Source organism: Apus apus, chromosome 2, assembly GCF_020740795.1.
Source record: "Apus apus isolate bApuApu2 chromosome 2, bApuApu2.pri.cur, whole genome shotgun sequence".
NCBI lineage: Eukaryota > Metazoa > Chordata > Aves > Apodiformes > Apodidae > Apus > Apus apus.
In genome coordinates, this window is record NC_067283.1 from 133,458,764 (window position 1) to 133,479,743 (window position 20,980).

The following is a 20,980-nucleotide window of genomic DNA, read 5'->3' on the forward strand; positions in this document are numbered from 1 at the left end:
CCTGTGCCACAAGGAGAAAAGACCAGAACCAAAGCTATAGGGAGGGCAAGGCATTGCCACTGGGCTGTGTCATCTGAAACAAGTTCCACCCTTGCACTGAGGAGCTTGTCCAGGTGGTCACTGAGAGTGAACCTGGTCAGAGCAGAACCTGGAGGAAGAAATATTAGCAGACACACTAGGACTACCAGGCTATACAAAGCATGATACATAGGAGTACATAATTTTGCGCTTTCTCTAAGCTGATTTAGCCCTTCCGCATCTGTAACAGTGCAATGCTTAAAAGGCAGCTAGAGAGTAGATGTCTAGCAATTTCTAATACTATATAACTCAGATGTATAGCAAAATTCAGACAATTTTTACGCATGTTGAATACAGCTGCTCCTCACACAGACTAACTGCTATGACAAGTCAATGGGGCAATGCTGTTTTTCAATATGTGAATGCTTTCAAATTTCTTGCCACTTCTAATGGCCCTAGGGTGATCCCATCTGCCTCAACCCCTCAGGCATTCCTTGTCTCCTAGCCTATTCCTCCTTAAGAAGAAATGTGAAGTCAGAAATACTCAAGAAGTCCTTAAATGATAAACACTTCTTTCTTTCCTCTTTCCCTTTCAAAACCTTTCAGCCAGACTTGCTCTAGCTGCTTTACTTTTGATGGCTCTGCTGCTTGTTTTGTCAGTGATTAATTTGTTTACATTGCCTTCCAGCAGACAAGCCTTTGGCAAAGGTACATCCCAGGTTAAACAGTTTTTTATACTGTAGTCTAAAAGAAGAAAAAGATGCAGCAACTGAATGGTAGAGAAGGGTCAGTACAACTTCAACACTGTTAATGAAAAGAGTCTGCTCGTAGGGTATGGACAAAAAAGGGACAGGAGAATGTTTTGCAGAATTCCAGTTCTGGATGATGGTAGTATTTTATTTCACTCTAAAATAACAGAACAAAGCAACTAACATTTGAGAGCCTATGGCATAGCTAGATGCTTATCTTGAAAGATGCACCTGAAGGGGTTGATGAGCAGGTACACTGCATCCACTTTGGGGCTGTGCCGAGGGCCTGCAAGCCAAGAACCATTTCTCCTCAGGTCTGGTGAATTCTCAGAGGCCCATCAAAACAGCACATTGTTGTCCTGCCATGAGCCATTGTCTGGTTTATGATGGCAACAAGAGACTGGCATCCAGCACAGGACTCCACTGGAGTAGCAGCGAACAAAGGGTCTCTCTCATTCTGAAGCATTCACTGACTGTTTTAAACAGAATGCCTTATATAAAGTTATGGGAGACATTTATTCCACTCTGCTCAGTACTAATGACATCTCAGCAGGAGTACTGAGCAGTTTAGGTGCCACAATAGGCATCACAATAAATCCCCTCTTCCACATCTTGGGAGCAAAATTCAGGCCTGTATTTCTCAAGGGAGCTGATTGCAGATGAGTGCATAATAGTTTTTAGAAGTACCATGGCATCCAATTCTCCTCAGTCTTGAGCAGTTTATGATGAAAAGACCTCAGGCACTATGGCATTGCAGAGTGCTCCATGCCCTGAGCCCCTGGGAGCTCCACTCCTTCCCCTTCTGATAGCGGGGGACCGAGCAAGGCCAAACTCAATAGACGTATTTTAAAATATTTCTCAGAATATATAGAGAAAGAAGTTAAAGAACACCTGGTCTGTGGACCACAAGCTGCCCAGTCCTACATACATATCTGTCATGCCAAGACATATTTACATACCAGGCCATGTTAGTTAGTCTCTGGTCAGCTGATCACCAGTGGTCCAGAAGACATCAGAAAATTATTTGCAAGAGCACGTTCCCTACAAATGAACACAAAACTTCACCTGAACCCTCATCAGTCCAAACCACTAAGAAGTATTTCAGACATCTAATATCCTACTTACTATATTCTGGAATACCCTTGGCAACAGCATCATTTATTATATCATATTGAGAATTAATTCCACTATAAAGACCAGATTCTTTCTTGCATAACCCTTATCTAGCAAGATTTACATCTTATGGTTGAGGTTATCCTTCCTTGAGTGTAATGTTTTGCACTTGTTGCCCTTACATTTCACTGTACTTACATCAAACTATCCCTTTAAATGTAGCAAGTTCATTTGGAAACCTGTTTCATTAAGTGCTTGAGTTACATCTCACTCTTATAAACGAAGATCATTAGACTAGTTGGATATGACTTGTTCTGGATGAATTCTCATTGGGTGTTTTTATCACATCATTCTGCAGTTGCTATTATATGAAACACCTGAGGTTTTGGTAGTATTCTGCAAATTATTTGAGATATCTGAGACAGGTTGGCTGATCTGCAATTCTTGGGACCTCTTAATTCTTCTGTGTGTTCTTAAATACACTTGGTAATATTTCAGAAATGACTGTGGTTAGTTCTTTAATTATACCAGAGCAAACATCCCCGGAACTCCCTGCTCTGAGTACATGCTCTTTGTTCAAATGTTACTTCACTTCTCCGTGGCCTGTGTTTCAATTCCCTTGCTAGCCCTGTGTGTATTTGGCCTCTAATATCAGGTGTCCCCTGCTTGCAGAGAGGTGTTTCACACTTAGCCCACTCTGTTGTTTGTGAAGTGATAATCCTTTCCCTTCTGTTCCTCTCATTTATTTTTCTTGTCTCTTTTGCATTCTTTATATTTCATGCTTTCTCTTTTACTTTCACTAGCACAGTGTCTTTGCTCACTTTTTGTATGATGGGGTTTTGTTTTCAGATAACCAAGTGGCTCCTGACTCAGACCCCCTGATTTCTTCCAACACTTTTCCCAGTGCCAGCAGGAAAGCTTCCTATGAGACCTTTAAATAAGGACTTCTTCCAAACTGCCTATTTTCTTAAACTCCTTTCTCCTTTTGGCTCCTCCCTGCAGAACCTTCCCTATCAATTTCCCAATGTGAGGAAACCTGCCTTCCAGGAGGCATTTGGTCTTGCTCTCCTCCTCTCAGACCTCTTTTTCCACAGACACGTGAGCTCCAATTGCCTTTTAGCAAGTTCTCTTTATTAGTCATATCTATCATAGCTTATCTGGCCATGTCTCCTGTAACTGCCTCTACTCTTGAAACAACAAGTTGTCCCAACACATTCCAAAAACTTGAGGAAGTGTCTGCACTGCACTGTTGGGATTGTTTGTTGGTTGGGCTCTTTTTTCTTATAGCAGATATCTAGTCTGATAAAGTTCTCAATTACCACTATCTCATATCCTCAGGATACTCCCAGTAGTTGCTCAAAAAATGTGAAAACGACCTCCTCCTCCTCATTAAGTAATCTTTAGTAGAGCTTTACAGTTGCTCTCTATTTCCTCTCCAACAGCTCTGTCTCTCCCCTCTCTCTGGCCTTCTACACATTCCTAATACACCAGATAATACTCTTCCCTTTTTTCCCGTCTGCCCTTCCTACACAAATTATACTCTGTCCGCTAATATTGAAGTGCTGCAATTTATTCCACTGAGCCTGTGTGATGTTGATTAAACTGTAGCCTTTGTTGTGTCCCAAGACTTCTAGTTCTTCCTGTTTATTCTCCATACTCTTAGCATTAGTGTAAAAACATCTCAGATGTTTGGCATTTTGCCCTTATGTTATCCCTTTTTTTAATTCTATGGCCCTCCTGAAATTTCCCACTTCCACTGTAGAAATGAGTTGTCAACCAGACCTCCAGCTTTCTTATTCACCTGAGATCTTTCCTGCCCACCCAGTCAAAAACTGGTATCCTAGGAATCTTCTCATTCATTCTTCACTAGTAATAAAATTCTCACATTCTGAAAACCAAGGCTGCTTGTGGGTTTTTTTCATGATTAAACAATGCTCTATAGGATGGAGATTCTCTCAAGGGCCTTCCTAAAAAACAGTGCAGAAAGTTGTTAGTAGGAAACTAGTCTTATGAGATAAAAGTCTCAAGTCCAATTTCAGACTTCTCAGATCCAGAAAGAGGGTTGACAGCATTCAGAATTTAAATGAATGCTCGTTTTGTCAAAACGGGCAAATACAGGGTCCCATTCTCAGCATCAGGCTGACATGGTGCAAAAATAGCTCCAGTTAAAACACTGGGAGAAACCTTTCGAATTCCCAGGAGTACAATACACTAAACAGCAATGCATGTTAACTAAGACAGTGGGACTCTTCAAGGCTGCAGCCATCTATGGGTAGGCAGATGATGAGTGTAGCAGGGATAATATGCTGACTGTCCTCCCTCACCATTATGAACAGCTGGAACACCCTCAGTTTACAACAGGTCTGATGCTTCAAAGAAACAAGAACAAATATTTGGAAACCTAATCATGCAATACAGTTGAATGGTGACAAAAGGAGCCCTCTCCAGGGGAGTAAACTCCTTTCTAGCACATGGCTGCTATGTCAGAGAACAAATTACATGCTATCGAAATCTTCTGTCTTGCTGCCCAGCCTCTGAATGATTGACAAGGGTGAAGTTTAGTCATTCTACCTCCTCCAAGCTTCAGATGTGCTTCTGAAGCAAAGAAGTTATGAAGGAAATGTTTCATGCAATGGGATCAACTCTGTCCTTCAGCTAGCATTTAAGGTTAAACATTGAGGTGTTAAAAATTAACATGCTTATTTTATACATTTCAGTAAATAGACCAACCTCTCATATACGTGGAACTACTGAAGAGGAAGACTGGATCTACTCCTCCTGGGTTGTTTCCAGCATTTTCCCACAAAAACCAGTTTAAAAAATACACCCTTTCAATAAATCAATGGAAAAGAGAGTCTGTGGTCCAAAAAGGAGCAGTACTTACTAAGTAAGGGCTTAAGCCCCACGCTATTTATTTTTCATCCACATACCCAGGATTTCATTGTGCCGATGCATGTCTCTACTTCAAAGATGAGCCAGTGGTTTTCTTGTGTCTGAGCAACACAGCCAGTGCAATGGATGAATCGTGTAACGTCTGCTGATCCGTATCACACCAGACCGACTTCAGATGTCTTCCGTCCGCTCGTGTCTATTCCCACTACTTCATAGATTCTGCTCCCTCTTCTGGCCAGCAACATAATACGAGAAATCATTTCCCCTTTTTAAATATGATTTTGAGCATGGGGAGTTGAGAAATGGAAAAGAAAATTCATACTACTTTGGCAGGACAAAGAGATCTGAGCTGCACATCCACTGAATTTCCATATTTGGATTTCTCTGTAACAAAGGCTTGCAGTATTTGTGGTAAAAGCTGACAAAATAATTACTGGTTCCTTTTGTTCAGTTTACTGGTTAGCTTTTGGGGAGGGGTGGGAGAGAGGAAGGGAGGTACAAGGAAGTAAAGACCATGAATCAGCTCTGCTCATCACTTCTTCTCAGCAATGTACAGCTCCTTCTCTGTTTTGTGCAAGAGAATATTGCAGACCTAAAAAAGGAAATGAGCAGAGATCCCATATTTTGGAATAGCAGACTTCCCAAAATGGGCTCAGATAATGTTATATTAGCTATAGTATCCTGAGCACATGCTCAGAAAAGCCAGTGTTTCCTTTCTTTCAGTAAGTAAAATCCAGAAGGTTTCTCTCCAAAACAGATACTGCAGTTTCTGACTACTTCTCCTTTTTTTTTTCTGGTCCTTCCCTTGGAAGCTAACAAGCACAGACCAGACATTTAGGACAAAGGACTTCCAAAACTTTTTTGGTCATTAAAGATGTCAGCAAAAATCCAGCTATTGTAGGAGAAGGTACAAACTGCTCTACACTGTACATCCATGAGAGGATAATCTCTGTTGCCTCTTTGAAGATTTCCTTTGAGGAGATGTTTCTTAGGCCTTCCACTTTGTCTGATGAAGCTCCCCAAAGCCACATCTAAGGCAGAGCAGAAGGGACAGCTCAGGGACAGCACAGCTCATTACCAAGCATGTGATGTACAGGCCTGCCATAGAAGCAATATTGGTTTTTACATGGAAAGGAAATTGCATTGGAAACCTCAGTGTACAGTTTTAGCCAAAGCATTGTCTGTACACATGATAATTCATTTGCTCACTAGACAGCAAAATAAAAAGATGATTCATTCAGCTGCCACGGTCTGTGAGTTTTGTAAAATTTCAGATTTTTACATCACGTTCATTTCCAGTTGATAGTGTCTTACGTATCTTGATTACCTTGGCTCAGAAGAGCATATTCCAGCCTGTTGGGCATCATCTGCCCATTGCTTTCCTTCACAAAGAGAGCAGGAGCTTGATCCCTTGCAGAAGACCGACCCAGCATGGTCAGAGCGGCAACCAAAGTTTACACCTGTCAGAGCTGCAAACAGCAAACCCAGCATTAAAACTAAAGCTCTTTTTAAAGCTGTGATTTCCAAATCTACAATTAGTGATGAATATAAAACACTATTAAGTACTAAAAAGAAATATTCCTCTGGCAGTTGTACCAACTCTAAGGCTGGACTCCTCTACAGGTCTCTCAGCTACTGCTATTCAAACACTCAGCCCGATTCTGCAATCCTTTGTTCAAGCACCAGTCCAAGGGGGTGAAAGTTGGCCAGAGAAAAACCTGTGTGATCAGATCCTGTGATATGGTAAGAAAAATCCACTTTCCATGAAAAGAACCTTGTTTTCAAACACATTCCACAAAGTGAGAAGCTCTTTCAGCCCTTCTGCATATAAGATGAGCCTTTTTTTTTTTCTTCTGAGAGTGGGGCTCACAGCCCCCAATGCTGCCTGCACCACCTTCTCTGCATACAGTGTTGCACGAAAGGAGGGGAATCCTGAAACAGCTACTCATTGAATAGTTATTCATTATCTAAGAGACAGACAGGAAATGTTTAATAAATATATTACCCATTGCATCAAAATAAATATCATTTATAAAACATTCATTGTCTTTTGCTCATCATCATCATACAGTGTATATAAATGTGCCCAGTACAGATGAGATTTACAAAGGTTTGCCTGAATTTCTCCCCATAGAGCATTTTCCCACTTACAATAATCATTGCAAAAAATGCATCAAAACATCATGTAGCTTTATGCCACCAGCATAAACCCAAGACGAAACTAAAGATCTTGTAAGAATACAAAAAGTCTTCAGACAAGAGGAATGGCTTTAGGTATGTCTTAAAGTGGCACTTACTCCAACTCAACTCTGCAGCATTTTTAGAACTGGAGCCGATGCTTACTTGAGAACTCAGAATGACTTAACCAAATAATAGAACATATAAAAGCAAGCTGACTGTTTGGAAAAAAAAAACGTTTAATAATACAGTAATAGTTGTAGTATCGTCCAGTAAAGGTGTATTGTAAAAATGTTCTGAATATTAATTTACCTCAGATAACTTTAGAGTTGTAAATACTTGCATTATAGTGAGGTAGACAGTAAAAAGTTCTTTTCTCCATTATTAGCACAGAATTTAAATCTTGCAATAATATCTTAAGGAAATGATAATGTTAAGTAAGGATGAAATATTTGATTAATGCTTAATTCTGTACAACTCAAATATAAACTTTTAAAATATTAGAAATTATAACATTTCGAGTGCATATAATGTTTTGTACATTAAAAAAAAAAAAAAGAAATGCATGTTGTTCATCTCCATTTTGCACTTTTCAGTCTGTTTAAATAAACAAATATTTACAACTTTTATATGAACAACAGTGCATCCAAAGCAAAATGTGCATTTTAAATTATTGCTCCTGGTCGAGTCTTTTTACTAGCATCTTATATTATTATTCTCTTCTTCTTTTTGTTTTAATTTTTCATTTTTTTTTCCACCAGTTTGTAGCTCTGCGAAACCAGACAAGCCAACAATTCTAGAAATCAGTGGGGGAAAGCCTGAAGCTACGAACATAATAGTTACATTAAGAAAGGGCTAGGCATGCTTCGAAGTGCACTTTCCTCAGGTGAAGCCACAGCTGAGACCAAAGGTGGGAGAGAAACAGAAATCTTACATAAAACGCCTTTTTTCCAGCACAACATTCGCGTATAATACTGCTGCAGGACGCGAAGGCTGCCGAGCCACCCAGAGACCTGGCAATGGCATCCTCGCACTGTTCGGGAAATCGGGACTTTCCCTTCCAATCCGCCCAGGTTGTGCTTTCTGTAACACTTCGCTCTTCACAGTTTTTTTCATTGCTGTCTTAAAATAAAATCTAACTGGTAATTACAATCTTGAGTGATTTTTTTTTTTTCCTTTTCTCTTTCTTTTTTTTCCTCTGGGGGGCAGGGGGCCGGAGGCTGTTTCTGGCTGGTAATCTTGCAGGAATGTGAAAGCGAGAGGGCAGAAATTAAACAGCCCTCTTCAGAGCAACTTCAGAGAGAGGGCTCAGCCTGCTCCCTCTCCCTCCCCCGACTCTTTTTGTACTTGGTAAATTGCCTTCACCTTCGGAGGGAGGAGGAGAGATCGCCAGATAAACCCCGGGGGAGGGAAGGGAAGCAGGGAAGGGAGCATGCGGGGCCTGGCCGCCTGCCCTGCCCGCTCGCCCTGGCGCTGCCCGCTCGCCGCTGCCGCCCCGGGAAACGGGCGCCGGAGCCGCCGCCGCTCCGCGCTGCTCCGCCCGGGCCCCTCCGCCCCAGCTGCGCTCCGGGGGACGCGGGCCGTCCCCGCCGGTCGCCGCCGGCGCATCTCCGCCAGACGCAGCCCCGGCTGCCGCCGAGGGGCGGGAGTCCCGCCCGCTACCTGCAGCCGCAGGACTCTACCACCATGTCCTCGTACTGCTTGTACACCACGTTGTTGCCCGCGTCGATGTAGAGGATGCTGATGGGAGTCAGTTTGGTGGGGACGCAGCAGCTAGGCGGCGTGGAGCCGGGGTCCATGGAGTTCATGAGGGTCTGGATGATGGCGTGGTTCGTGGGCTCCAGGTGGGAGCGCAGCGGGAAGTCGCAGACCCCCTCGCAGTGGTGGGCCTCGTACTCCAGCGGGGCGATAATCCAGTCGTCCCAGCCCAGCTCCTTGAAGTTGACGTGCAGCGGCTTCTTGCTGCAGCGCAGGCGGGACTTCTTGCCGTGCCGCTTGCCGTGCCGGCTGGCGAAGGCGGTGCGGCGCTGGCGCCGGGGCGGCGGGTGGCGGGCGGCGGGCGGCGGCGGCGCGCCCAGCTCGGCGCGGAGCTCCCCGAGGAGGCTCCGCCGCCGGCCACGGGTGAAGACCACCAGCAGCGCCCGTTCCGCTGGCGGCCGCGGCCGGCGGCCGAAGCCCAGGGCCCGCAGATCCAGCCAGCGCGGCGGTCCGCCGCCCGCCGAGGCCCGCAGCTCCAGGCACAGCCGCTTCCAGGGCCGCTGCTCCGGCAGGCCCTGCCGCACGTCGAAGACCTCCCAGCCGGCGGCCTGGGCCGTCCGCAGGTCCAGGGCGCGGGAGTCCAGCGGCCGCGGCGAGAAGCAGGGGAAGAGTTGCAGGAGCAGCGAGGTGGCGGGCGGCGGGCGGCCGCGGGGGGCCCGGCGGAAGAGCCGCAGTTCGGCTCCCACCAGCTCCTCCGTCTCGGAGAGGGTCGAGACATCAAACACATACTGCTGCCGCCTCAAGGGAGCTGGCGAGAGATCGTCTGCGAGATAAAAAATAATTATAGTCAGTTGCGCTCAGGGGCATCTGCCGAGAAGTCCCGAGAAGGGCGGGCAGGGCCACCGGCTGCCCGACGGCCCGCGTAACCCTCGCTCCCAGCCAGGGCCGCCCCTGCAGAGGGACCGGGGGCTCCACGGGGGGCCGGGACCGAACCGGGACCGGCTAAGGGCGGGGAGAAGAGAAGGAGAAGGAAAAACAGAAGGGGAGAGGGAGAGAAGCAGAGGGAAGTATGGAAGGACCCACACCAGACAGACCGCTCTCCCGCACCAGGGGAAGCCCCTGATCCCACGCACTGCCCGCCAGCCCTTCCAGCAGTGTAAGCGTGGCAGTGTTTGCCTGCTCGTGTACGTTACACACACGTGTGTACACATATATATTCTCCTTCAGGAGGAAAACCTGGACTTCTTTTTTGACACGTTGGTGTACGAAGTGAGCACAGAAAGCAAACCAGATTCCCTTGAGCTGCTTTCCAATAAAATGTTTACAACCCAGCAAATACAAAAATTCCCAAAGCCCCTGGGTTTCCCCAGAAGCTAGTAAAGCTTGTGTAGATTTCAATAGTAAAAGTGTCACTGGAGCCTCTGTTCAGCAGCCCTTCTCCGCTGTTCTAAGCTCAGCTCGCTCCAGAGGTAGAAACGGAGACCAAAGCAATATACAGCCCCCGCTTATTTATTAATAGCAAAGGTCATTGCGATTCCCAATCAGTGTATTTCACAAACTCGGCTCTACCTGACAGGTCTGGGGGGAGCTCCTGGGGGGCAGGAGGGGCAATGGGATGGTTTATGCAAGCCAAGACCTTCAGGCCCTCCACCGCGATGAAAAAATCAATGCGGATTAACATGCAGTAAACCGGCGCATACTAGAAAGCCGCCCTGCGCTGCTGCGTATCCCCCCAGAGGTCCACAAGGAGATGGAGCGGACAAGGGAGCCAGCTCCAGGCCACGGGTCTGCCGAGCGCATCCTTCCCGCCCCGCGGGACCCGCCGTGGGAGGCCTCGCTGCCCGCCCACGTACCCTGGCGGCATCCCCGGCGGCGGGCGGTGTGTCCGCGGGCACCACACCCCTGCCCTGCCCCGGGGCGAGGATCCCGAACAGGGTCGCTGCCCTCCTTCTCGCCCCGGCTTGGCACGGCGGGTCTGTCCGGGAGAGACATTCGGGGTCCGGGGCCACACCTGCCCTGGCCGCGCTGCGCTCCGCGGGGGCTGCGTGTCGGGGGGGGGCGGGAAGAGAACAGGTCAGGCTCTTCCGGCATCCCGGGGAATTTGGACCCAGGAGGCCGGCCGCATCCGTGCCCCCGCCTCCTGCAGCTCGGCGGTTTCCCCGGGCATCCCCGAGGATGCTCCTTCCCCAGCTGGGAGCGAGAGGCAGCCTCGACGGGACCTCGAGGGAATCAGCAAGAAACACACACACGGTCTGAAAAATGTCACAGTCCTAGGTGACGAAAACAGCTGCTCTTTGGAGCCGCTGAAAAGTGAGATCTAGCGGGAGCTGCCCTCAGGCGCTGGAGGGCGTCGGCAGCGCTGCAGGGACTGAGCAGGATTTGGTTCATGGGTCGCTTGTGGATTTGGGGGTGTTTTTCTCCCCTTCATTCACTTAGGACCGCAGGGCCTGCAGCTCGGGAGAGATCTGGGAACGTTGCTCTGTACTTCAAGGGGGTCCCAGGCAGGGCTGGGGGCTTCAGACAGAGGGGATTTGCATCCCTCGGACAACAACGCGCAGGTCCGCCTCCTCCTTCTCCTCCACTTTCTCCCCTTTGGCTTTAATTGCTCCCTGCATCTGTTAGATGCCCGGGCGTGCGACACGGCGCGGATGGATTTTCCTGGCCCCGCCGAGCTGCATCCCACCTTCCTCCAACGACTCCAGCTACTACAGCGTCTTCCCCTGCCCCCATCCCCTGGGTGTGGGCAGAGCCGGGCCTGGGCACAGCTCTGCTTTTAAGCCATCTCATCTACCTGGGGAGCTCAGGCTTGGTTTCAGATGGAGATGCTCGCCCCTGTTAGGTACGCCGTGTCGCCATGGAGTGGAGGAGCGGGGAGTGCTGCCTCCAGCCCGCTGTCCCTCCGGAGCAGACCCTCGCCCCCTCTGCCTGTCTTCTCGCTCTACTCCCGGCCGGTGCTCCCGCTCTGGGGCAGCCGCATCCCCGCGGTTTGTAGGAGCAGCGCGGCACTGCCTGCCCCTCCGGGCTGTCGAGGAAAGGGAGGGCGGCCCTTTCCCGGGGGATGGGGACAACACGAAGGTGACAGCGCGCTCTTCTCCACCAGGCCCCCCGCCCCCCGGGAGCTCCCACACAGGCGGGACGCTGAGGCCCGGGGACTGACCCCGTCGGGGATGACAGCCAGGCGTGCGGGTTCGACGGGAGGAATGTGGGGAGAGGCGGAATTCCTGTCAGGTCCTCGCTGCTGAAAGTGGTTTATAAAGGATCTGCAGCCCTCTGTGACACGGCGGGGCAGGGGGAAGCCGGTCCCGCGGCTGTGAGAAGTTTGCTCTGGGTGGGGGGGGTGCGCATCCTTTGCGAAGGTTGAGCGCGTTGTGCGGCCGCTCCGGCTGGCTCGGTGGCATGGCACGCTGGGGACACGGCCGAATGGCAGAGAAATGTGTCCCCGCGCAAGCGTGTCTCCGAGCCGGGTTCAGGCAGCACTGACTTAGCACTGGAGAACTCCCGCTGGTTCATGCAGCTGCCGGCTCCCGCTCCTCTGCCCGAAAGGGGCAGGGCTGCCGGTTGTTTCAAATAAGCGGCTTTGAATCCGATCAGATAAATGCTATTTATTCACTCTTGTAACCTAATAATTCCAGATGAATACATAATCCTAAACCAGTCCTGGCTCGCTCCCAGGGCAGTCGAGAGGGTGGGAAAAGCAGGGGAGGGCGGGGATGGAAAGCAGCACCTCCGCAAACCGGGAAGAGACGGGTCTGGTTTGGGGACCCTTTGTTCCGATGAAGCTGCCGCCTTCCCAGGACACAAAAAGAGGCAGCAGCGACAGCGTGGGGACACCCTGGCTGTCCCTCATCTCTCTGTGTGAGGAGCACACAGGTCTCGGGGCTTGTCTTTTTCAGTTTTTCTTTAAACTCAAGGAGTGACTGGGGTGAAATCCGGAGTTTTTAACAGCCGGCTCGAGATCTGCCTTTTTTTTTTTTTTCCTCAGGCTAGCTGAGGTTGTCATTTTCCTTATTCCCATTACCGAAATATTTGGAGAGAGCAGCAAAGTCATCTCACATCCAGCCGAGCTGGGAAAAGCCACATTGCAGAAGATGCACCGGAGGGGTGTTTTGTACTTTGATTTAGATGAATGTTAGTTACGCAGTTAAGTATCAGCGTTATTTGGACTCTCCGTTGTTTATCTTTTCGGACGAAGATAAAATAGGGGGAGAAGGGAGCAATTCGATCTGGAATTCAAGCATGTGCCAGCGGTGGGGGACAAGAGCAGTCCTGCTCCTGTCTGCCCTGTGCTCCCTCGTGACGGGACGGAACGATCCGCGGGGAGGCAAAGCCGGGCCCCTGCCTGCCTCCTCCTCCCCTTTCCTCCGCTTTGGGGTGGCGGTTGTTTTCTCATCTCTGAGGTTAAATGAATGAATGGATTGGGAGATTTCCTTTAGCTGCCTATGTGCGTCCTCTCCAGCTTCCCGGGTTCGCTTTCTCGCCGGCAGCCTGGGCTTTGAGGCGAGCCGGGGGTTAACGAAGGCTACACAAAGTTTCCCTTTTCATGGCAGATCAGGTACTGGGCTCCCAGCCAATTCATCAGGGCTCAGATCTTAACTTTACATCACTGCAAATTATACCCAAACCACATTCAAGAAGAATTTTCCCATTCCCAAATTCTCTTTCAAGCCGTATTTAAAGTCGCAAACCAAAAGCACATTTGCAGTTTAAAGACCCTTCGCAGGCGCTCGCTAAACAATAATCTGGAAATCAAAACATAATATCCCTCGTAATTGCGAGGGGCTGCCCACACGTTGTCTGCAGAGTCGCAAGGCTGACAGGTATTTCTTCCGGAGCATTACCCGAGCTGTGCAAGGGTCTGACTCTCCATGTGTGGTATTTCTCCGGGTTTCAATTCCGCGTCTCCCAGCGCCTGCCTCGCCGTGGTTTTTTATTACACTGGGTGATTAGATTTAAATGTTTCGTTCGCTTCTCTATCGAGCAACTTGGAAAGACCACACCTTCCTCGGACGAGTTCCCAATCCTGCCAGCCCCCCAGCGAGCTGATGGAGAGCTGTTTGGATTTTTTATTTATTTATTTATTTATTGGGTTGGGGGAGTGTGTGGTTTTTCTTATAACCCCGGAGCTGGGAGGCACCTGGCTGCGATATACTTTTGATCACCTCTTTACCGTACCTGCGCAGAGCAGGCGACCTGTCCTGGCCCCGGTCCCCGGCCCGCCGCCGCCCCCCGCGGCCCCCCCGCCGCTTCCCACCAGCCGCACTCGGCCCACGGGCGCGGAGGGACCGCCGCAATATCCGCGGGGCATCCCGCGGGGCTCCGGACCCCTCGTCTGTTGGCATCGCCCCAGGAGACACGCCGGGGGGAGAGGGGCTTCCTTGAGGGGTTTCTACCTTCTGTAATAGCCATTAACCGAATCCCCTTCCCTTTCCCCGTTTGCGGCCGTTTCGCTACTGGAATACTTCGATCGAGGAGAAATCGTTCCTTCTAAATTATTCGTGTGGAGAAAATTTGACCGAATATTCCCAGCGCTGGGAACTACTAAATGAAGCGAGGGGACGTTTTGGATAAGATTTCTGAACGATATGTGTGGAAGCGCCAGGATCCAGCAACACGACATACAGGTCTGGCCCCAACCAGCAAGGACTCAAACGTCCCCTTTCGCTCAGAAACCAGACTTCAGGCACGCAAGGACGCCCAACCTCAGTTCCTGCCTGTCCCGAAATCTCAAGGAAACGAGCATTTCTCCCGTCGGCGGGTTGTTGTTGTTTTTTTCTATAGGACTACAAAGCCAAGAGGAAAATGAGGAGGGCGAGGCCCCCGCTCGGCTGCCGTGCCCAGCGCCGGGCTGGCCCCGGGCTGCGCCGGGCTTTTTCCCCGCCGGCTCCCGGTTCTGGCCAGCCCAGGCTGCGGCAAAGCCCCGCGGGCGGCGGAAACTGAACACCCCCGAAGCGGAGAGCTCGGTTCTACCGTCTTCAAAACAAAAAAACCACCCAACAAATACACAAAAAAACCAACCATAACCCCCCAGAAAAACCCTAACAAAACAAACCAAAAATTAAACACGGCTTCTTAGCAAGCCTCGCAAGGGGGCTTCTAAGAGGGGGATTTAACACTAACAAGCAAAAAATATCGGGAACGAGTCCGATATGAGCCATCAGCATGTCCTGATAGGCTTCAATTACTCCTTCGCGTCAGCACAGCGGCTCCGTGGCCGCGCACCGGCCCACCGAGCTGAGCTACCTGTGCCGCGCAGCAGCCGCGGGGCCGCTTCTCCCGGCGCTTGCGGTCTGTGCTGCCCCCGCTCCGCCCGCCCCGTCCCTCTGCGCTTCTGTGCACAAACGCCCGCGCCTTCGCGGAAGAAAACAAAAAATAAAATAATAAAAAAGAGAGAGAAAAAAACCCAAACCAACCAAACAAAAAAACCCACACACACACAAAAAAACCCCCAAAGAAACCCCAACAAACTAAAAGAAACGCCCTTCGAAACCCCCGATTTTCAGGAGGGAGAGACGAGCCGCCGCCCGCGCCCCAGACCCGCGCGGTGCTCCCGCAGCGCGAAGAGGGGAAAACCAGCTCCCTAAATATCCCTCAGGCGCGGGCAGCGGCGACCGCAGCCCTTCCCCCCGCCCGCCCCCGCCTTGCGGGGGCTCCGCGGGCGCGGATTCCCCTCCGCCGAGCAGGGCCGGGCCGGGCCGGTCTCTCCTTCCCCGGGCACACGGCGGGATGAGAAGCGGCTGCTCGCTGCCGCGCTCCGGCCGTCTGGTCTGCATTAGTGTTTTTATAAGGGGCTCAAACAAATCGAATACAAGGTCACCAAATAATTAACAGTTGTGAATTCCCTCCTTCCCCATTAAAATACTTCCCTGCTTATATTTCATTTGCCTTCTGCCAACGACAACACTGCCTGGGCAAAGGCGCTGCACCGATTACACTGTATTGCAGCTTTCGGTCCACCCAGAAACCCGCTGTTTTGCATAAACATCTTGCACTAGATGAACTTCAAGTGGAATTTACGCTCTTTTCTTCCGCCACATGCACAGCCGGGCCATTTCCAGCTTCTGCACGCAGGATCTCCCCTTGCTCGTGCCCCTTCTTCTCACCCCTCCTCCCGATCCTACTGGCAACGGCAAAATAACGATGGTCGAACCCCTGCCCGTCTGAATCAGCTGCCTCTCAACTGGAACACGAAACTGCACAAAGAAAACGGGGAGGGGAAAAAGGAGACGATCTCGACCCATTTCAGTTTCTTCGTCCCGTTGGCGAGGAGCTCAACATTTCGTACTCCAGAGCCCGGCCACGGCACCGCGGCTGCGGGCAGCTCTGCAAACACAAAAAGGAAAGGCGACGGGAACCCACGCCAGCCGGCCCTTGTGGCACTCCCTTCCCACGGGAGATTCCGCTGAAAATCGGGCTCCCTTGCACCTCGGCTATTTCTTTTTTGTTTTCGGTTTGTTCCGAGCCGTGCCGTGTTTTTAGCTAGCTGTTGATCTGCTTGTTTGTAACTCCCTTCTCCAGCTCCTTCCCTCTCTTCTATTTCCCCCCCCCCGCCTGGTGGAGTCCTTGCAGCTCCTAATTGTCCTGCCTTACTGTGGAGCTCCAGTGCTGGGGGTCCTGAGGCCAGCGAGAGCACCATCTGCGTTTTAATGAGTTACTTCATGTGCCAACAGTAATTTTCCTACATTCAGCTAGGTCCTGTCTGATCTTGCGACCGTAACAAGGGGGAGCGAGTGGGGGGCGGGAGGGGGTGGAGAAGGGGGAATCTCAAACCCTTTCCCCCCTTTCTCCGCTTTTTTCTACCGCTTGGCTGGGGGGAATAAATATATGTATTTGCATATACCGCGATAGTGTGGCTTTCCCATTCTCGACCTCGCCTGAAAGCGATCTTATTAGCTTCAAGCGGGAAGGGAAGAAACGGCAGGCGAAGAGAAGCGGTTGTTGGTGTCCGCACCGAAGCGCCCAGCCCCTCTCAGCTGCGGAGGGCGGCGGGACGGGAGGGCTCCGGGGCTGCTGCGGCCGGGGGGGCTGCGGCCGGGGGGGCAGGGGGCAGGAGCCGGCAGCAGAGCTGCCTTTCCTGCAGGATGCTCTCAGGGACACGCAGGCACAGCAGCCCACGCCGTGCGGGAAGAGCGTTTCTCGGCAGTACTAAAAGCTGCTTCATGCTCCTCTCTCGGCTGCTGTCCCCCCGAAATCCTGCGATGGTGCCGTGCGGGCAGGAGCTGCCGCTTAGGTAGAGAGCAGCCCACCTAATTGGGTCAATTTGGGCGGCTATATTGTCTGCAAATGAATTGACAGAATCTTCCCCCCTTCCTCCCCCCGCCGCTTTCCCTGAGCAAAGACTGTTCATCATCAGCACAACTCCAGCTCGCCAATTAACTGGGCTAGGAGCCCACGGGGAGGTGGGCAGTAAAATAGCTACCACTTCAGAGGAACGGAAGCTCTCTTGAAGTTTTTTGGTGATGTGCCATTGGCTGGTCCGCTTCATTATGGGAGACTAGACAATATTTGATATGTTATGACATGAACACTCAATTAGATCACTGAGTTGAAATACTCCAATCAGTGGCTTGATGCTAAGCAACCCTCAGAAGGTCCAGCAGAAGGTCACAGCCTGTGACACATCAAATCAAAATCAATGCGGAAAAGCGAGGCTTTTCCTTAATCAAACCAGGACTTCTGTTAGCAAATCACTTCCCCCGGAGTAAAATCTCCCATGCAGTGAGATGAGCTAAATTTGTTAAATTAACTGTCTTTCTTCTGGTTATCAAGAATAAGATGATCTTGAGCACGGCACTATTTCTCCGCGGCTGGCAGAATTAGCACTCCGTTTCCTCTCCGAGGGGGAAAGCGGGACAGCTCGTTTCTGACGGCTAAGCTTTCGAAACCGTATTTCTAGAGAGCGAGTCCTCGTCCCACCCCCAGTTTTAACAGCGACGAAGAAAACAAGCCCCATAAGGCGAACAGAGGAAAGCAAAACCCCGTGTCCCCTCTCCCTTCAGAATGGCTGGGCGCTTGCGACCGCGGGGGCACCCGCTGCGGTCGCTTCCACGCACCCACCCCAGCCCAGAGGGGTGCGACGGACACCGGGACGGGAGGGGAAGAGCCCCGCCGAGCCCCCTTCTTGGGGGCTGATGGAACAAGGGGCTGAGCCGTGGGTGCCGGGGCGGAGGAGAGGCTGCTTTCTCGGGGAGGCAGCGGAGGGGATTGGTTTGGGTTCCGTTTGGTTCGGAGAGCGAACGGTTCCTGTAGCTCCAAGGGACCGAACGGCTTTCCCGGAGCTGCATTTTACCCTGGAATGGATGGGAAGCTGGGAGGTCGGCGAGCTTCCCCGGCTCTCGGCAGCTGCGGGACGACGCTGCCAGCCGCAGGCAGGTACACGGGAAGGGTCCCGCGGGGGGTGGGTTGAGCGGACGGAGGGGAGGGTCTTCAGACCGGAGAGGGGAGGGGGAAGGAAAGAATACACAACCTGCATTAAGAACCTGTTAATTAGTCTGTCCTTAATGGCTCACAAACCTGGGTAATGAAAAAAAAATAAAAAGGGGGAGGGGGAGTTTTAAGGGAAGGGAAATTTTTCTCTCGACCCCCTGCCCTGATTGCGAGAGCTAAAACAACGAGGGAGAAGGAAAGCAGGGCCTCGGCCGGAGCTGCAGGTCGCGAAGGGGTCCCGGGAGCCCCGCGCCACCGGTGCTGCCCGGGATGAGCGGGGGACAAGGCCTGTGTCCCGGCTGGCCCCGGGCTCTGCCGCCCGCCCCGTTCCCTCCCTTCCTCCGGGCTCCCCGCCGCGGCGGTAGCCAAGGGCCCGGGGAAATGGTCCTCGCTGCCGCCCCACCCCTTCTCGGCCCGGGGATGGGTGAAGACCAGCTTGAAGGACATAGGATGCGGCCCTGAAGCAGATGGCTAGTCCGGGTCGCCCCCCGCTGAGCCCAGGGGCCGAGAGCTACCTGGGTTTCAGGCCACCCCCCCGCAAGCGGAGCCGGCTGCGTCCCAGCCCCGACGCTTTCAAACAAGGCTGATGCTCTTCCAGGTAACCCCGATAAAGCGACCCTAAGCGAGAGCAGCTTTATGCAGCAAATGTTTGCCCTCGGTCAGTTTGAACTTTCTGTTTGCCTTACAGCCGCAGCGATAAGAGTGATTCTTTCTTCGGCAGACGGAAAGAAACCAGAAAAGCGGTTGGGTGGGTGGGGGGGTTCGGATTTTGGTTTTTGGGTTCTTTTTGGTGTTTTGTTTGTTTGTTTTTTTCTCAAAGTTGTTTTTTATACCCAAAGTGTTCCTGCAAAGCTGGGGCATATTTCCCACCCCCCCGCGATGATTCGGAGAAGAACGCGCGTGTCTCTCGCAAGCAGCATTTACGGCTGCCGCGGTCTGGGCTTAGCGCCGCGGGCCAGTTTGCTTTAAAATAACACAACGCGATCCGCAGTTGACCGAAAGATCCACTGTTCTGCAAGACCGCGGTGGGGGGGAGGACGGAACACGACACAAGAAACACCAGTGACCGAAGCAGTGCGCTCCCCACCTCTCCAGCGCCAGGCTCCGCGGGACAGCAACCGCACATCGCGGAGCGCCGCGGGAAGGGGCAGCCCCAGGGCGGAGGGGGGGTGCAAAACTTACCTTGTCCTCTGTCTACAAAACTAGTGATGGTGTTGGCGGACTTGGACGACTGAAAAAAGCTGGCGTTGATGCCCAGTTTCTCCGCAACGGAGTAAGTCCTGAACAGAGACAGCATGTACTCGTGGGGTTCCGCCCGTGGGAGCGCCCGGCCACCGGCGTGTCCCCCCTGCCGCGGGCGGTTCTCCCGTGGAGACCGCGGCCCCCTGCGGCCCCGTCCGCCCTTGGAGGAGGCGGCGAGCTCCGAGGCGGCGGGGAGGGAAGCCGGGAGGCAGCAAGGTAAATCCCAGAGGAGGCTGGCGAGCAAGGCGGCGGAGAGCAGAGCCCAGCGTGCATTCATAGCGAGAGGCGGCAGCGGTGGGGAGGAAGAGGAGGGCGGCCCGACGTGCGGCTCCGGCGGCCCACGGAGCGGCGCGGGGACTGCGCGGCGGCGCGGCGCGGAGCGGAGACTGCACCCGGGCGGGCTCGGCCCGGAGCAGCCCGCCCCGCCCCGTGGGTACCGCCCCGCTGCGGACCGCCCCGTGGGGGCACCTAGCCCGCCCCCGCGGGGGCGGGACACCCCGCCGTCGGGTGCTCGGGGGTCCCTTTGCTCCCTCCTCGCTGAGAACTCCACGCGGGAAGCGGACACGAGAGCCGAAGGAAGCTGCTGCGCGTCTTGCTGCTGCCCTCGGGTACCGGTTCCCATCAGCCGGCCGAGGCCTTGGTGCTCCCAGGTGCTGCGGGCCGTGGCTGCCGGTGCGAGCAGGCTTCGGCGACGCTAATGACCTTGCTTAAGGCTCCTCGTATTCCCGCAGCTCTGCGCCTGCCTGTGGCTTGGCACACAGCAGCGGTCTCTCAAGGAGGAGGATTTGGCAGCAAATCAGCTGGATTTGGCAGAAAGTGGGGGGTCTTGCTATGGGGATGTACCAGGGCCCAGCTAGTGAGCAGCCTGCAGGCAGGACCTGTCACTCATCACAGAGTGAAGGGAAAACACAGGGATAAAGAGCCAGAGACCATTCCCCTTATCTCAAAATCCACACAGCTTCAAGAGGAGACCAGCCTGAGAGAAGCACAGTACCTGGCTGGGCTCTGGAAAAATGCAGGGACGGGAAGGCAACACTGGCAACATAAGTGTCCCTGAGCAGGGCACAGATCCTCCTTGTGAAGAAGACAACAGTGGAGCTGTCTTCTGCAAGAGGATTTATCCAGCCCTTTTCATTTGGTTTTCAGGAGGTGTATCCCCCAACATAAGGCTTGTGTCAGCTCTCCAAATGGTTTCAGCCAGCCACCTATCTACGGTTTTCAGCCACGGACAAAGCAGGGCAACAAGCTTGTGTTACCCTACCTGTCCTGTTCCCTCCTTGCTTCTTTCAGACTTCTCATCTTCCTGCCTGAACCATGGCACTGCTGCTGCTGGCAGCCTCCAGTCACCCTCCTCTGCTTCCCCTGGTGGCTTTCCTTCTCTCTGTGTTGAGCTTCCTCCACTGTTTCCCCATTCTCCACTTCTTCCTACCTCTCCATCTGCTCCAGCTTTGTCACCAGTGGATTTTCCTCTCACTCCAGCAAGAGATGCTGCAGCCTGAAGGTCATGCATGTTCATCAGTGAAAGCTCAGTCCACAGCAAATAAAGGGAATGTGGCTTTCGCCCTAGGTTCAATCTGACATCTCTGTACTTCTTCATAAGCAGCTGTTCTTCATGGGCCATGCAGTCATACACTGGACTTTCTTGTCTTTTGCTTCCTCCTTCTCGT

General features: G+C 52.1%; 1 protein-coding gene across 1 annotated transcript; it reads right to left on the reverse strand.

Moving 5' to 3' along the window:
• Positions 1-8,608: 8,608 nt before the first annotated feature.
• GDF6 (growth differentiation factor 6) lies at positions 8,609-19,590 on the reverse strand. Its single transcript, XM_051611350.1, has 2 exons — positions 19,254-19,590; positions 8,609-9,471 (listed from the first exon to the last, which is right to left on the reverse strand). Exons 1-2 carry the CDS (start codon positions 19,588-19,590, stop codon positions 8,609-8,611), a joined length of 1,200 nt encoding a protein of 399 aa, XP_051467310.1.
• Between the last annotated feature and the right edge of the window lie 1,390 nt (positions 19,591-20,980).

Coding starts and splice junctions, on each gene's coding strand:
- GDF6 (XM_051611350.1), bottom strand. CDS start 19,590: ATGAATGCACGCTGGGCTCTGCTCTCCGCCGCCTTGCTCGCCAGCCTC. Junction 9,472..19,253: donor TTTTGTAGACAGAGGACAAG/GTAAGTTTTGCA, acceptor TTTATCTCGCAG/ACGATCTCTCGCCAGCTCCC.